The sequence below is a fragment of the Scyliorhinus canicula genome, chromosome 17 (assembly GCF_902713615.1).
Source record: "Scyliorhinus canicula chromosome 17, sScyCan1.1, whole genome shotgun sequence".
Classification (NCBI taxonomy): Eukaryota; Metazoa; Chordata; class Chondrichthyes; order Carcharhiniformes; family Scyliorhinidae; genus Scyliorhinus; species Scyliorhinus canicula.
This window is the reverse complement of record NC_052162.1, coordinates 4594655-4612210: the sequence shown is the minus strand read 5'-3', so window position 1 is coordinate 4612210 and position 17556 is coordinate 4594655. Positions and strand designations below refer to the sequence as shown.

Genomic DNA, 17556 nt, shown 5'->3' with positions numbered 1-17556 from the left:
GCCAATCCACCTAACCCGCACATCTTTGGACTGTGGGAGGAAACCGGAGCACCCGGAGGAAACCCACGCACACACGGGGAGGACGTGCAGACTCCACACAGACAGTGACCCAGCCTGGAATCGAACCTGGGACCCTGGAGCTGTGAAGCATTGATGCTAACCACCATGCTACCATGAGGTCTTGTTGCTGACCCCCACTCAATCATGATCCCCACACCATGGGCACCCTCCCGTCATCACTCACTTGCAGCCTGGGATCCAGAATCCCAGCCTCGGGTTAGCGTTGGACCAGCAACAGCTGCTCCCTCCCAGGTGGCACTGTTATTCAATACAGCTGCTGTCCTTTGATTGGTTGTCAGCTCTCGGCAGGTGAAATGTCTGCCCTTGGGGTGTTTCATACTGAACCGCAGTCACTCACCATCCTGACGTGGTATCATATCACTGTACCTTCTGTCGCTGGGTCAAAATCCTGTAACTCCTTCTCTGAGAGCACTGTGAGTGCACCTACACCGCAGTGATTGAAGAAGGCAGCGCACCACCATCCTCTCAAGGGCAATTAGGATGGGGAATAAATGTTCACCTAGCCAGCGATGCCCACATCCCGTAAATTAATTACAAAATTTTTTTTTTTCTTTTTAATAAATTTAGAGTACCCAATTATTTTTTCCAATTAAGGGGCAATTTAGTGTGACCAATCCACCTACCCTGCACATCTTTGGGTGGTAGGGGTGAAACCTACGCAGTCATTTTTTAAGCCAATCTTTCAGGTCTTGGATGAGGAGACTGATAAACTAAGGGTTGAGGAGCTGCAAGCGGAGTGCAGAAAGTTAGGAGACATAAATGTAGGACCTCAAATGTAGCAATTTCAGGATTATCCCAGTTCCACATGCTAAAGTGAGCAGGAATAAGAGGATAGATCAAATTAATGCGTGGCTGGAGGGATGATGTAGCCAGGAGGGATTCAGATTCTTGAGGCACTGGGACCGGTTCTGGGGAAGGTGGGACCTTTACAAATCGAGCAGGTTGCACCCAGGCAGAGAAAAGACCAATGTCCTCGTGGGGGCTTTCGCTAGTTCTGGTTGGGGATTATTTAAACTAGTGTGGCGGGGGGATGGGATCCCAGGATTAGGATCAGATAGGTCAAATTCAGATCTGGAGAATGGAGGCAGAACATTAGCGAGTGATGTAGATGATGTAGTGATAGACTTGGAATTACAGGAGAAGCAAAGTTTAAAACGTGTCCAGCAAGGGGAAACGGTGGGATTAAACTGTTATATTTCAATGCAAGGAGTATTCCAAACAAGGTAGATGAGTTAAGGGCGCAGGTAGACACATGGCAGCAGGATGCCATTGCTATAATGGAAACCTGGCAAAAGGGGGGCCAAAAACGGCAGCTGAATATCCCTGGTTATAGACTTCAGATACAATACAATGGGAGATTAAAAAGGAGGGGGAACAGCACTAACGGTTAAAGAATCAATTCCAGTTGTGAGAAGGGATGATATACTAAATGGGTCAAATAGCAAGGCCGTATGGGTTGAGCTCAGAAATAAATAAGGGGAAATCACATTACTGGGAATATACTACAGACCCCCAAATAGTTTGATAATTAATAAGAATCTTTATTGTTACAAGTAGGCTTACATTAACACTGCAATGAAGTTACTGTGAATATTCCCTAGTCGCCACACTCTGGTGCCTGTTCGGGTACTTAGAGGGAGAATTCAGAATGTCCAATTCTCCTAACAAACATGTCTTTCAGGACTTGTGGGAGGAAACCGAAGCACCTGGAGGAAACCCATGCAAACACGGGGAGAACGTGCAGACTTTGCACAGACAGTGACCCAAGCCGGGAATCAAACCTGAATCAAACCTGGGACCCTGGCACTGTGAAGCAGCATTGCTAACCACGGAGATAGAAGATCAAATATGTAGGCAAATTTCTGTCTGTAAGAAGAGGGCAATAATAATCTGAAACTTTAACTATCCCAATATCAACTCGGATTCAAACAATGTAAGGGGAAATGAGGGAAAAAAATTCATGCAGTGTGTCCAGGAAAATATTTTGAACCAATTAGTGACAAACCCAATGAGAGGAGATGCAATTCTAGAATTAGTCTTGGGGATCGAAGAAGGGCAAGTGGGTGAAGTGACAGTTGGCGACCATATCGGGGATAGTGATGGCAATTCAGTGTTACCCTGGAAAAGGACAGAGATAAAGCAGGAGTAAAGAATTTGAACTGGGAGAAGGCAGATTTTGCAGAAATGAGAAGGGATTTGGCTGAGGTGGACTGGCCAGCACTGCTAGAGGATAAATCAGTGGAAAACCAGCAGGAAGCACTCGAAAGCAGGATCCTAAATGTACAAAGTAGACATGCCTTTTCAAAATTAAGAGTGGTACTGCCAAATTGAGACCCCCTGGTTGCCCAAATACAAGGGAAGATAAAACAGAAAAATAAAGCGTATGGTAGGCACAAAGAACTAAGCACTGCAGATAGCCTAGACGAGTATAGGAAGTGCAGGGACAAAGTCAAAAAGGAAATAAGGAGATCAAAAAGAGGGTCTGAAAAAAAAAAGAGTAGAAAGTAAAGTTGAAGAAAACCTAAAGATGTTTTATCTATATATTAACGGTAAAAGGTTAGTTGAGGAAAAAATGAGACCAGAGATGAAGAAGGGAACTTGTGTGTCGATGCAGAGGCTGTGGGAAGGTTTTTTTTTTGTTTTTTTAATATAAATTTAGAGTACCCAATTATTATTTTCCAATTAAGGGGCAATTTAGTGTGGCCAATCCACCTACCCTGCACATCTTTTGGGTTGTGGGGGTGAAACCCCATGCAGACACGGGGAGAATGTGCAAACTCCACACGGACAGTGACCCAGGGCTGGGATTCGAACCCGGGTCCTCAGCGCCGCAGTCCCAGTGCTAACCACTGCGCCACATGCCGCCTTGTGGGAAGGGTTTTAAATTAATATTTTGTCTCCGTGTTTACAAAAGAAATGGATGATGCAGAAGTAGTAGTGCAGGAGGAAAAGTGCAAGATATTGGATGGAATCATCATAAAAAGGGAGGAGGTACTCAAAAGGTTGGAATCCTTGAAAGCTGATAAGTCGCCAGGGCCAGATGGATTGTTTCTGAGGCAACTGAAGGCGGTCAGGGAGGAGACAGTAGATGCTCGGAGGATGATTTTACAATTCTCACTAGTTACAGGGGAGCTACTGGAGGAATATAAACGTGGTACCAATGTTTTAAAATGGATCGAAGGAAATGCCGAACAAGTATAGGCCCGCCAGTTACGTTAGTGGTGGGCAAATTAGTAGAATCAATCCTGAGAGATAGGATTAACTGTCACATAGAAAGGCATAGATTAGTCAGGGATAGTCAACTTGGATTTTTGAAAGCAAGGTCTTGCCTCACAAATTTGATTGAATTATTTGAGGAAGTGACAAGAAGGGTTGATGAAGGTAGTGCAGTGGATGGTGCGTGCATGGATTTTAGCAAGGTGTTTGACAAAGTCCCACATGGCAGATTGATCAAAAAAGTAAAAGTCCATGGGATACAGGGCAATGTGGCAAACAGGATAAAAAGTTGGCTTAGTAACAGAAAGCAAAGGTTAAACCGTAGAATCAATGAATTCTGCAGCACAGAAGTATGTGCTCTTTGAAATAACTATCCAGGTAATTGCACTACCCTGTTTTAATTTCTCTGTAGCCTTGGAGGTTCTTCCACTTTTAACCAGATAGTCAAACCTCTTTTCAAAGTTATCATTGAGACTGCTCCCACCACCCTTTCAGGCTGTGCATTCCAGGTCACAACCGGAATGAATTGATTTGTTGCCTAATCACCAGTAAGGATTCACTAACATATCAACATTTTAAAGGCTGGCTGAGATGTACGGAAATAGCCAAGTTGCAATCACTAAGAATTTAACAACAAAACATATTCCGGCACATTGGCATTGTCCAAGGCAGAACTCATCTGATCAATGCTGCCTCATATTGAGCATTTCCCCCTCACCCTCTGCCCTTTAAATGCAACAAAAACAGGAACGGGGACATAAACATTGTGCGAGTGCCTTCACCACATGCACTGAAGTAGTTCAAGGTGACAGCTCAGCACCAGCCCCTCAATACGATTAACAGTGGGCAATAAATATCAGCCTCGTCAGCGACACTCACACCCCAGGAATACATTTAAAAAAGATTTGCAGAACAATGTTCTTAATCCTATTGCTGATCTATCAATTTTCCATATCTGCTGTTATAGAGTTCATTATTAATATCACTATTTTATTTTTTTATTGATGTAAATGCTAAAAATTCCCAGAAATGTGTCACCTACCGGCCCAGGTAGCACCTTGGGGAACTTCAATGAAATGCCTTCTGATCTCTCCAGGCTTGAAGTGCACATTTTTTTGCACAAGTCTGTATTCACAAGCTGCATTTACACTACATCCAAATACATAAAAAAGGCAATTAGAATAGTTCCATTATCTATAACTGGAATAAACATTTGCTGCATGCGGTTTATATAAATGACTTAGACTTGATTGTAGGAGGGTTGATCAGTACATTTGCGGGTGACACGAAAATTGGGTGGTAAATAGTGAGGAGGATAGCCTTAGATTACAGGAGGATATTGACGGGGTGGTCAGATGGACTGGTCAGTGGCAAATGGAATTCAATCCGGATAAATGTGAAGTGATGCACTTGGGTAGGACAAACAAGGCAAAGGGATACCTGATGAACGGCAGGACGCTCGGAAGCAGCGAGGATCAGAGGGACCTTGGTATGCGTGTACACCCGTCCCTTATGGAAGCAGAGCAGGTGGATACATTGGTTAAAAAGGCATATGGCATATTTGCCTTTATTAGCCAAGGCATAGAGTTTAAGAGCAGGGAGGTTATGCTGGAACTGTATAAAACATTGGTTAGGTCACAGCTAGAGTATTGTGTGGAGTTCTGGAATCCACACTATAGGATGGATGTGATAGCACTTGAAAGGATGCAGAGGAGACTAACCAGGATGTTGTTTGGCCTGGAGACGTTTAGCTATTAAGAGATTGGATAGACTGGGCTGGTTTTCCTTGGAGCAGAGGAGACTGAGGGGGGGACATGATTGAGATGTATAAAATTATGAGGGGCATTGATAGAATAGACAGGAAGAAACATTTCCCCTTGGTGGAGGGTCAATGACCAGGGGGCATAGATTTAAGGTAAGATGCAGGAGGTTTAGAGGAGATGTGAGGAAAAACCTTTTAACCCAGAGGGTGGTAGGGGTCTGGAATTCGCTGCCTGAAAAGGTGGAGGCAGAGCTCCTCATAACATTCAGGAAGTATTTAGATGTGCCCTTGGCGATGCCAAGGCATACAAGACTAAGCACTGGAAAATGGGATTAGGTGGTTATTTTTGACCGACGCAAATGGAACAGGCCGAAGGGCCTTTCCTGTGCCGTTAATTAATTAATATTAAAGGTGACAAATTAAATTAAATAAAAACTAAACACAGTTTCTATTGTCCTGGTTACATTTTAATAATAATTTTGGAATTCAGTACAAGAGAAGTTTGAGACGTGAGGTGAGTGCAGCATGACCTTGGACCTGCGGTTGGCAAAGATCTCCAAAATTGAGGATTTTCTTTGCCTAATGTCTGGGTCAGTTGCAGACTACTTGACAGAGATTGATTGCTATGGTCGTCAACAACTCTATTAATATTGTGATTGCTTGATGACTTTTGGCTTTTTCTCATCCAACAGTTCCCATGTTCCTATTTAGGTCTATTCTTAGCCACTTCTGGAACATTCCCAATTCTTTGACTCTGATCATTTACGAGGACATTGGCAGCAAAGCTTTCTGTAGTTAACCACAAACACTCTGACTGCTAAAAGGATTTAAAAATCGATCCTTAATGAATACGAAATTGCGGACCTCTGTCCTAAGCCAATGCAATTCATGTGCACTTGTCTACAACAGCAACGCAGTGACTGAACATAGAACATACAGTACAGATGGAGGCCATTCGGCCCATCGCGTCTGCACCGACCCACTTAAGTCCTCACTGCCACACTATCCCCGTAACCCAATATCCCCTCCCGATTCAGAGGTTGTTGCTGGGCTTTTCCATCTCGGTGACTGACCTTCCCCTGGGAGGCTTTTCGGTCAATTGTTGAAAGCTCTATTGTTTGACATACATCTTCAAAACCGGCAGGGAGTTGGAGAGGGAAAATGGGAAAACTGTAAACGACTACAAGATACAAAGGGTGTGGCTAGAGTACTAAATGAGGACTCGGCATCTGTCGCCACAGAGTAAGCGGGTGATGTGAATGTTACACTAAAAGAGGAGGGGAAGTTATGAACACGATCGTAATAGACAAGACGTACTGGTTTGCGTCACTTGGTGGGGAAGGAATGTATCCTTGGTTACTCAAAAGGAAAAGCAAAGGTCAAAATAATAGAGGCACTGGCCACAATCCTTCAATCCTCATTGGATACTGGAGTTGTTTCTAAGTACTAGAAAGTTACTAATGTTATATCCCTATTGACGAAAGGGAAGAGGGGTAAACCAGGAAACTACAGGCCAGTCACCCTATCATGGGGAAGCTCTTTGAAATCACGATCAGGGACAAAAATTAGCTTTTATTTGGAAAGGTATTGGTTAATCAAGTAGAGCCAGCATGGAGTGGCTGAAACAAACTGTGTTGGACTGGCATGATTATCATAGAATCAACGGCACGGAGACAGGCCCTTCGGCCCAAACTGGTTCATGCCCACCAAAAAGCCCATCTAAGCTAACTCCATTTGCCTGCAGTTGGCCCATATCCCTATAAACCTTGCCTATCCTTGTAACTGCCCAAATGCCTTTGAAATGTTGTCAATGTCCCTGCCTCAACCACTTCCTCCGGCAGCTCATTCCACATACGTATCACCCCTTTTGTAGAAAACGTAGCTCCTCAGGTTCCCATTAATTCTTTCCCCTCTTAACTTAAAACTCTGCCCTCTAGTTCTCGATTCCCCAACCCTGGGAAAAAGGACTGAGTGCATTCACCTTATCCATTCCCTCTCATGATTTTACCAAGGTCACCCCTCACTCTCCTACGCTCCAAAGAAAAAAGTCCGAGGGCTGGATTCTCCGGACCGCCACGCCACTTTTCAGCCTCGACCCGCCGGCGAGATTCTCCGTTACGCTGACCGGTCAATGGGGGTTTCCCATTGTGGGGCAGCCCCACGCTGTCGGGAAACCCCCGGATGCCGGCAAAACGGAGAATTCCGCCGACAGAGTCCCACCCCTATTCTGTCCAATCTCTCCCTATAACTCAGTCCCTTGAGCCCTGGCAACTTCCTTGTAAATCTCTTCTGCACTTTTAATAACATTGTTCTTACAGCAAGGTGACCAAAACTGAACACAATACTCCATGTGTGGCCTCACCAACGTCCTGTGCAACTGCAACATAAACTTTCCAACTTCTATACTCAATGCCCTGACTGATGAAGGGCAGCATGCTAAAAGCCTTCTTGAATTCTTTGATGAAGTAACAAAGCAGATTGCTCGAAGTACTGCAGCAGCTGATTGCTAAAATGGACTTTGGGGCAGCATTTGACAAAATGCTACATAAGAGGCTTGTTACGTCGATGGAAGCAAATGAAATTAAGGAAAAAGATGTAGTATGGATCTGGTATTGGCTCAGTGGCAAGAAGCAAAGTGTGGTGTTGGATGAATACTATTGGTTTGCAGTGGTATGTACACTCCAAGTATCAGTCTTGGGTCCATTACCCTTTTTAATTTTCATAAATGACCTAGACCCGGGTGTAGGGAGCAGCTTCATAAACTTTGCAAATATTATGAAATTTAGCAAAATAGCAGATAATCACGAGGGTAGTTATTTCCATCAGTGGGAGATGGTAGCATAGTGGTAATATCACTGGACTAGTAATACAGAGATCCAGTCTAATGCTCAAAGGACACAGTTCAAATTCATGGCAGGAGGTGGAATTTAAATTCTTGATTGATTTTGATTTGTCACCTGTACCGAACTACAGTGAAAAGCATTTTTCTGCGGCCAAGGAATTGCACACAGTACTAATCTTAGTAATGGTGACCATGAAACTATCAACAATTGTTCCATAGACACAAACTATTAAAGGTGACAGGGTAAGTTGATAAAGTGGTGACAAAGAACACCAGTACTTGGATTTATAAATAGAGGCAAATAATATTAAAGCAAAGAGATCTTGGTGGAACTATATAAATCACTGGTTAGGCCTCAGCTGGAGTTTTGAGGGCCACTTTTCAGGAAAGCTGTAAAGCTCTTAGGTTGAGAGGAGGTTGACCAGGATGTTCCAGTGATGAGGAATTGTGTAACCAGGAGAGGTTGGAAAAGTTAAGAATGTTCTCCATGGAACTGGGAGGGTTAAGAGGTGATCGAAGAGAGGCTTTCAAAATGATGACAGATTTTGATCAAGTTGATAGTTAAAGGAGGTTTTCTCTGTTGAGTGGGTCAATCACAAAGATTCAAAACATTTGCAAAAAGATTTGAAGGAAAGACGTAGAGAAATGTTCTCACATAGTGGGTTGTTGGGATCTGAATGCTCTTCCTGAAAATTGGTAAAAATTGATCCTATAATTAATTTTAAAAGGGGGTTGGAGAGGTACCCATGGATGAGGAATTTACAGGATTATAGACAGATAGTGGGGAGGTGGTGATTAATTCCAAGTGCTTTTTCAAAGAGCCAATTACAAGCCTGATGATCCAAATGGTCTCCTTCTGAAGATTTCTATGGTTTAATGATCTTCTGGGAGATGGGGAGCAGAATGGGAGCATGCTAAAATACATTTTATTTTGGTTGCTTGGCTATGAAGTAGCATCAAATGCCCTGTGTAAACAGCGTAATAAGCAGACATCCCCAAAGAGCACACTAATTTTCACAAACCTTGAAGGAATAATGACAGTTACTGGAATTCGGAACAATGGACCAGCGTGAGGGGTTGTTGTGTCATAACCAAGGACCTGGAGCAAGGAGGAGAAAATGCCACAGTTAACACAGAAAAGAAAAAACAGCTCTCATTTGAAACATCACCAGGACAATTTCCTTTCCGAGCGCAGCATATATTGGGCCACAATCCACCCAACTCATCCCAAGGGGATATTCTTGGATAATTATTAAATAGCAGCCTTAAGTTTGTACTTTTGAGATGGATTCTAATCGGAAAGGGAAACCGCAAAAGCAAAATTACATTCTCCCAGTTTCTAAGAAAGCAGATTGAAACTAAGATTGGAAAACTAAACTTCTGAGGAGGCTGAAACTGATTGAAACCATATAAAAGGAGACAGAGACACCAGAGCTCAGCAGATAATAATCCCAGTGGTGCAGTACAGGCAGGTTGCAGAAGATAGATACCAATGTACATCTCCCTCAACTCCAGCAGCATCAAAGGCACTACCGACCCATCGAAGCCTCCTCTATTCGGATACCAGACCCATCAGCATCCACGTGGAAGCCAAGAGTGGATTTTGCAAAGACAAATGAAAACACGCAAAGACCCAGTCCTAAGGGAAGTTACATACATGTTACATGCTACACAACACAACTAAACCCCAGTCCAGGCCCGAGGCAGAACCAAAGTCATTCCAGAGAGGGGGCGGGCAGCGACACGCTCGGAATATGATCAAACCGATAGGATCGCCCAGAGAAACAACCTCCTCAACAATGTGAAAAAAGCCAACAAGGAGAAAAAAGCCAACAAGGAGAAAAAAGCCAACAAGGGAATGGGAGCCAAATGCCCCTCCCATATTTTGGACCCACCAATGGAGAGAGAGAGACACCCAAACAGAGAGAAAGGTGAAAAAAACTTCAACCACAATGGAGAGTCAGAAGGAACGCAGTCCCTCCCAGGCCATCTCAGGATAAAGACGCGGATTCTTAAATTCGATAAAATAAATAATTAATACCGAACAAATTTGTTCTAACTGGGGCAGTTATGCTCAGTCTAACCCAACCCCTCCACTCCTCTCCACTGCCCCGGCCCCACTCACCCTCCCCAATAACCAAAAGGAGCAAAACTGTACAAATCACATTCCCACAATTGACTCAATATGATTCTGCTAGATCAGGATAACCAATACCTTTCACATCTACCTGTAGGAGAAAGGATAAAACAAATAATCAGCAACATGATTAATAGGGGGCAATGTCCAGGGTTACAGAAGAATCGCAGGACAATTTGCAGGATGAAGACATTTTCTATGTTGCACGACAAGACGAAGGATGTGGCAGAATGAACAAGCGCACTTCAGGATCTTTCAAGGATTCGAATGACTTCCATCATGCAGTCTCCCTGACACCCAGGCAATCACCTAGGCCCCCACCAGGGGGGGGGGGGGGGGGGGGGGGGATGACTCGACCGGCTCGGTCATCTCCAACCCCTCACGACAAGCATCGAGAACAGGACAATAAAGGACCAGTGATCGGTGGGCCAAACGACCCTGGTCTCGAAGATAGGATACATTGTGCTCCATCGAATCTGATGCACCCAGCCTCCAGATCAAGATTACCTGAGGACAGCAACCAATTTCCAAAGTCAATCGTGAAGTTGCCCCCACTTCTCGCCAGCGACGGGCCCGGGGACACACACCGCCCAGCAGCCCCTCTTTCGAACCAGACAGGATAGACGACACACCGTGCAACAGGATTTCAACAACACAAGGCCCTCACCAGGGTAAGCGCTCTGATAAAAGTACCTCACAATTCTTCAAAGTGAGCTTTAACGACCTGATCTCCAGAACCGAGATCCTCAGCCAAGACAACGGCTAGGATTCTCCAAAAACGCAGCTAAGTGTTTCACGCCGGCGTCAATGGGCCTCTTGGCCCAGCGATTCAGTGATCCACAGGGGGCCAGCACGGCGCCAGAGTGCTCCGCGCTGCTCCAGTTGCACTGCCGGCTGCGGGTCTCGGCCAACATCTTTGCCTGCGTCCATCATCCAGATTCACACAGCACCACCATGGCGAGAGCCCGCTCAGGAGGAACTCCGCCATGGCAAGCGAGTCCCCACCACAGCCCACTCCAAACGGCACAAGCAAATAAGGATCTTAACGTTCTGTCTTGGCTCTTCCTCATAGAAGCACCAATCAGGAGCTTCCAGCGACATAGTGCCCCAAAAGAAGGACGGAACTGAAGTGTGCACCAGGATAACGTGACAGGTTAAAGGATGAGCAAAGCCGGAGCTTGTGGAAGCACGACTGCTCCCGCGCTCACATCACATGAGCCCCAACCACAAGGGAATATTTAGTGTTTGTTTTGTTTGACCTTGGTATAGTAAATAATCTTTTCTTTGAAACGGTGAAAGCTTGTGGCCTCATTCTTTCTGAAATAACTGGGAGTTTGGATTTCTTCTTTCTTGACTGAGATCACAACAATGGAATTCCTTCACTATTTCTCATCCTGATTCTCTATTCATAGAACAGAATCTAGAATCCCTACAGTGCAGGAGGCCATTCAGCCCATCAAGTCTGCACCGACCCTTGACCCCCCCCCCCAAAAGAGCATCTCACCTACTCCCAATCCCCCACCCTATCCCCATAACCCGACTTAGGGGAAATTTATCACGGCCAATCCACCTAACTGGCCCATCTTTGGACTGAGAGAGGAAACCGGAGCACCGGAGGAAACCCACACAGACATGGGGAGAAAGTGCAAACTCCACACACATACAGTTACCCGAGGCCGGAATCTAACCTGGGACCCTGGCGCTGTGAGGCGACAGTGCTAACCACTGTGCCATCTATTGCTTGGACAGATTGAATTAGTAATCATCAACATTCCACCCATAATCAAAAATCATTAAATGCGGAGGGACAATCGCAAGTATAACTATGATCAGTGCCAGTGAAGGTTGTGCGATGAAGTCCCATTACAAAGGCTTAAGTACAGTACATTCCAGGCAGCATTTATTGTCCACCTCACAGGAGTGGCTTTGGAGATGGGGGAGGGGCCTGTATAATCTGCCTTGAAAACAAGCCTGTCGTTTTCCTGACTCCACACGTCAGGGGTGAGAAGGTCGAATTGGCATTCTACATGCAAGTTTGAGGAGGTGGCCTCCTGATCAGTCACTTTGTGCCCTGAGGGGGGCCCAGATGGCACCTATTCCGACCTTAGCAAGCCCACCCCACTCACGTGTCTTCTTGGACCTCTTGTCGCTGTCTGGCGCTCCAGGCTTCCTGCTGTCCCAGTAGTGGCCACCGCTCTTGGCGGCGCTGTTGGAGCCTGGCTCTTCGTCTTTGAAGGCCTAGGAAACCCAGCATCAGGCAATTAACCGCCTGGTTGGCACTTGAGGCCTTTAGGGATCCTGAACATTGCTGTGACAAGGCTGCCACCGGCTTTCTGGTCAGTGGAGGGGCCACTGCTGCGACCATTAAATTCAGCACTCCCAATGCAGCAGTGAGGAGGTGCTGCACTGGTAGAGCTGCTGCCTTTTAGGTGAAACATTAAACCAGGCTGCGCCTGCTCTCTCAGGTGGACATAAAGATCCCAAACTATTTCTATAAAATGGAGAGTTCTCGCCAAGGTCCTGGTCAATAGTTATCGCTTAAACAACACAAACAAAGCAAATCACTGAAAACCTTTACCACACACTAACTCAAAGGAGAACATCGGATTGAAAGTACCGCAAAACATTGTGCAACTGAGTATAAGGTGTCAACTGGTCACACATACAGAAAATACATCCAACCAACCTCAGTGAAGTGTGGTCCTTCCTGGAGTCCTCGCGCATCCACCCTGATAGTCACCTGGCGGGATTGGTTCATCAGCTCCAGGTGGGAGGGGATCTGCACCCATGACGCATTGCAGGTCAAAGCTAGGTGTATTTGGAGAGCTATCTTCTCATTACTTTCTGTGAATTTGAACAAGAATAATGAGGAGAACTGAACAGCAAACATTGCCAATAGGCTGGCTCAAGCCTGCACATTGAGCTCAATGAAATCTAGGCTGACGCTCTACTGCAACACCGACGGATTGCTGTCGGAGGGGCTGTTTTTTGGTTGAGATTTTAAACCAAGACCCTTTCTGCCCCCTCGGTTGAACTTAAAAGGTTCCATGACACTATTGGTAATGATTGTAAACGCAGAAAGCAAAGTATTACGTTTATTTTTACCCAAAAGGAGCAGCCATAAAAAATAGCATGAAAGATCTGTATGTTCTGTGAAAGGGAATCTCCAAAGGGATATTAAAACCCTTTAATTTTAGGTGTAAGGGAAAAACTATTTAAAGACAGATTGAAGGCTGAATAATAAATGTGGTCATGACATCCTCAAGACTATGTGTGGTGAAACAAACCTGTGAAGGAAGCAGCTTTCAGCCTCCCTCAGACACCCTGGGCATGGTCAACCGGCCGTGTCCCACCGGAACCGGGGCACAATGCGGCCGGTAAATGCCAGAAGAGGCCTCCTCGGGATTCCCGAGGGAAATAAGTGGTTTAAGAACCCACTTAATTGTGCTGACGGCAGCTCCTGGCATCTATCAGCCTCCCCAAGGAGACCCCAGCAGGGCGCCGTTCAGTACTGATCCACACAAACATGGGCCAGGTGGAAAGGGGGGTCTCCCAGGCCATTTAAGAACTCTGGGTGTTCAGGGACAGGGCAGGGTAGCAGCATGGCTCTCCCCCTGGCATCCGGTCACCTTGGTACTTCCAACCTGGCCATGTCGATGAAAGCAGGGATGAGGGGATGTATGAAGGGTGGGGAGATGAAGGGCAGGTATAAAGGGGCCTCCACAATGTTGGGGTGGGGGGGGAATCCTCAAAAGGGGTGTTTTGGCCCAAAATGCGGCATGGGAAGACCTCAAAGGGGGACTCCCTCAGTGACCCCATAGCAAAATGTCCTCACGGAGGGGTTGTGGGGTAATGATCATGTGTGTGTGTGTGTGTGTGTGGGGGGTGACATTGCTTGTGGGTGGGGGAGGGGGTCCCACAAGCTCACTTAGACATTGGGACACCCTTTCAAAATGGCGGCCCGATCTCTGAGGAGCTGGTCTGGCAGCGAGTACAGCTCCCCAGTGATGAAAAAAATCTAAGTGTGGGCTTGACTGGGGAGAAACTCCTCAAAGACCCAGACAAATGACTAAGTGTGGTTAGATAGCGGTGGAGAATTTGCAGACAGCCGGGGGAAGAACCCCCAGCCAAACCCGCCTGAAATTACACCGAGAAATGTTTCCGTTAAATCACGCCCCCTGTAGCAATGGTGGATGTCTGTGGTAATTTTTACAGGAATATTTATGGAGAAAATCTATAAGGACTGTTGCCAAAAGTTGAGTTTAACGAAGCAGAAACCATTTGGAAAATGTTTGTGGAGCTCCTGTTAACTGTGTAAATGTAATCTTGTGTTTAAGTTTTCTTTTCCTTTTTAAATAAATGTTTAAAATAAATACATACAAGCGCCAATACCCGTTGGCAATTTCCGCTCCTGACTTCAGATACCTTATCATTATAAAATACCAATTGTAAATTGTTTTGATAGCTTGTCCAAGTTCCACTTTGGGATTTGGGCAGCCCAGCAATTACCACCTTGCATATCATGACAGAATTCCTACAGTGCAGAAGGAAGCCATTCAGCCCATCAATATGCACTGACATTCCGAAAGAGCACCCCATTCACCGGTCCTATAATAACCTTTATTGTAACAAGTAGGCTTATATTAATAGTAAAATGAAGGTACTGTGAAAATCCCCTAGTCGCCACACTCTGGCGCCTGTTCGGGTACACAGAGGGAGAATTCAGAATGTCCGAATTACCCAACAGCACGTCTTTCGGGACTGTGGGAGGAAACCGGAGCACCCGGAGGAAACCCACGCAGACACGAGGAGAGCGTGCAAACTCTGCACAGACAGTAACCCAAGCTGGGAATCAAACCTGGGATTCTGGCGCTGTGAAGCCATAGTGCTAATCACTATGCTACTGTAATCCCACAACCCATAACCCCACCCAATCTGCATAACCCTGGACACTAAGGGCAATCCAACATGGCCAATCCACCTAACCTGCACATCTTTGGACTGTGGGAGGAAACCGGAGCACCCGGAGGAAACCCACGCAGACACTGGGAGAAGTGTAAACTCCACACAGTGACCCGAGGCTGGAATTGAACCCAGGTCCCTGGCACTGAGGCAGCAGTGCTAAGCACGCCGAGGTCATGAAAGGTGTTGTATACATGCAATTCTTTCTTTTTTAAGTGAAATGATTAGTTGTTTTGAACACAAGAGTTGCCTATTCAAAAATCCCATTAATCTCATCAATGCTGTGATCAATGCTTTAAATCAACTAACAAACTCCTCTCACAGGTAGAAACTGCAGCTATCGACTTTACCCAATGCCTTGTTTCTTGCACAGTAAGAAGTCTTACAACACCAGGTTAAAGTCCAACAGGTTTGTTTCAAACACGAGCTTTCGGAGCACGGCTCCTTCTTCAGGTGAATTCGTCATTCACCTGAAGAAGGAGCCGTGCTCCGAAAGCTCGTGTTTGAAACAAACCTGTTGGACTTTAACCTGGTGTTGTAAGACTTCTTACTGTGCTCACCCCAGTCCAACGCCGGCATCTCCACATCATTGTTTCTTGCAGGTACCCTTTTGTATATTGTATATGCTTTGGTATGTAGCACCTGCATAAGAAAGTGATGAGGCTAATTCCTCTGGCTGTGTTGGCTCAGCTCAGGGGCTAGATGGGAACCATACTCACTTTGTGCACCCTGCCCGCTAAGGGTTTGAAGTGCGAGTATTTGCAGGTCTGGAACATTAAAATGGTCAGAAGGCCCCTGGCACGGAGTCAGGCTCAAGTCTAGAACTGACAAGAAGTGGGGAGAGATGGAAGTTCAAGTCAATGTGCAGCCCCAAGTTAGGGTGAAGCAGAACATGTCAAGGGTGGAGGGGGTCAGGACATATGGTTAAGGTGGGCATGGAGGGGTCAAGACATGGGATTTGGGTGGATGGGAAAGATAGAGGAGTGAAGAAGACAATGACTTCACACCTCGATAGCTCCTTCTTTGTCTGACCATCTATTTTCTTGCATTGCTTTCCTGTGAAGGATATTTTCCTATGTTAAAGGTGTTATATAAATGCAAGTTATTGTTGTTAAGTTGACATTATACGCCACTCAAGAAATGTCTGTTCCTATTTAACCCATTATCTTACCCGTTGCCGCATTGCCATCAGTCTGCTCAACCTCCTAAACTACACATTGAAAATCTCAGCTGCTTCTTGCACTGAAGTTTGATTTTTCCATACCTGTGTTTTCAGGAAATACTGGTTCCACAGAAACGGAGAAGTCGATTGGCACCGACAGATACGCTGGGTCCCTGAGGTAGATTCCACGCAGATGACTTATTTTGATGCTGAAGCCCAACTGATGGCATTTTATCGCGGCGTTTTGGCTGAGGTAGTCATAGGCCTTTTCAATCTGCTCCGGAAAAATAAAATTAAAAATTAAACACAATGTTACAATCCACCAGGTGGGGGGGTCAACTCTGTTGGGTAACACCTCTCACTATCACGAGTTATGATGTGAAGATGCCGGCGTTGGACTGGGGTGAGCACAGCAAGAAGTCTTACAACACCAGGTTAAAGTCCAACATGTTTGTTTCAAACACTAGCTTTTGGAGCACTGCTCCTTCCTCAGGTGAATGAAGAGGTATGTTCCAGAAACATATATATAGACAAATTCAAAGATGCCAGACAATGCTTAGAATGCAAGCATTTGCAGGCAATTGAATCTTTACAGATCCAGAGATAGGGGTAAACCCAGGTTAAAGAGGTGTGAATTGTCTCAAGCCAGGACAGTTGGTAGGATTTTGCAAGCCCAGGCCAGATGGTGGGGGGGGGTGAATGTAATGTAACATGAATCCCAGGTCCCGGTTGAGGCCGTATACATGTGTGCGGAACTTGACTATAAGCTTCTGCTCAGCGATTCTGCGTTGTCGCGCGTCCTGCCTTGGAGAACACTTACCCTAAGATCAGAGGCTAAATGCCCTTGACTGCTGACGTTGTATCTCTTTTTAATGAGCACCATATTATCATTATTGTCAAACATTGCCCCGGTTAGACTGTCCCGGTTAGACAGCACCGACCAGACAGGGACAGAAGTAGTCTTCAGCGAGGGTACTGTGTACCGTTCTGGGTTCCACACTTTAGAAAGAATGTCCAGGCCTTAAAGAGGACACTCAGGAGATTTCCTAGGATGAGATCAGTGTTGAGGGCCTGGAGTTATTTGGAGATGTGAGCGGAGAAAGCTAAAGGTAGATTTAACTCAGATGTGGCCCAGGTAGTAGCGCCAATGAGTCTGGCCCGGGGTGCCTTGCCCATTAGAGGTAAGGGGGAGGGGGGGCTCGAGGACCCTGTAAGAAGCAAGTTGGTTGCAGCAGGGGTGGTCTGGAGGCCACAGTGGAGTCGCTGAGGAGGACTGGAAGATTGGTGCAGCCTTTAAAAGCGCCGCCCCGATCCGCATGTAGTCTTCCTGAGCTTGTCAGTTCAGGAAATGATGCAAGTGCAGCCTCGACAGGGCGCTCCCTGCCAATACCAAA

The 17556-nt window shown here is 45.9% G+C and overlaps 1 protein-coding gene across 1 annotated transcript in view; it reads right to left on the bottom strand.

Annotated features, from left to right (window-relative positions):
* LOC119951295 (tripeptidyl-peptidase 2-like) overlaps nucleotides 1-17556 on the bottom strand; it is a 158648-nt gene that overhangs the window by 60882 nt on the left and 80210 nt on the right. The window contains exons 13-16 of the mRNA XM_038774358.1: nucleotides 16265-16436; nucleotides 12725-12882; nucleotides 8924-9000; nucleotides 4340-4446 (exon numbers count right to left, since the gene is read on the bottom strand). Coding sequence (XP_038630286.1) covers nucleotides 4340-4446; nucleotides 8924-9000; nucleotides 12725-12882; nucleotides 16265-16436 — 514 coding nt within the window. The remainder of the gene's footprint in view (nucleotides 1-4339; nucleotides 4447-8923; nucleotides 9001-12724; nucleotides 12883-16264; nucleotides 16437-17556) is intronic.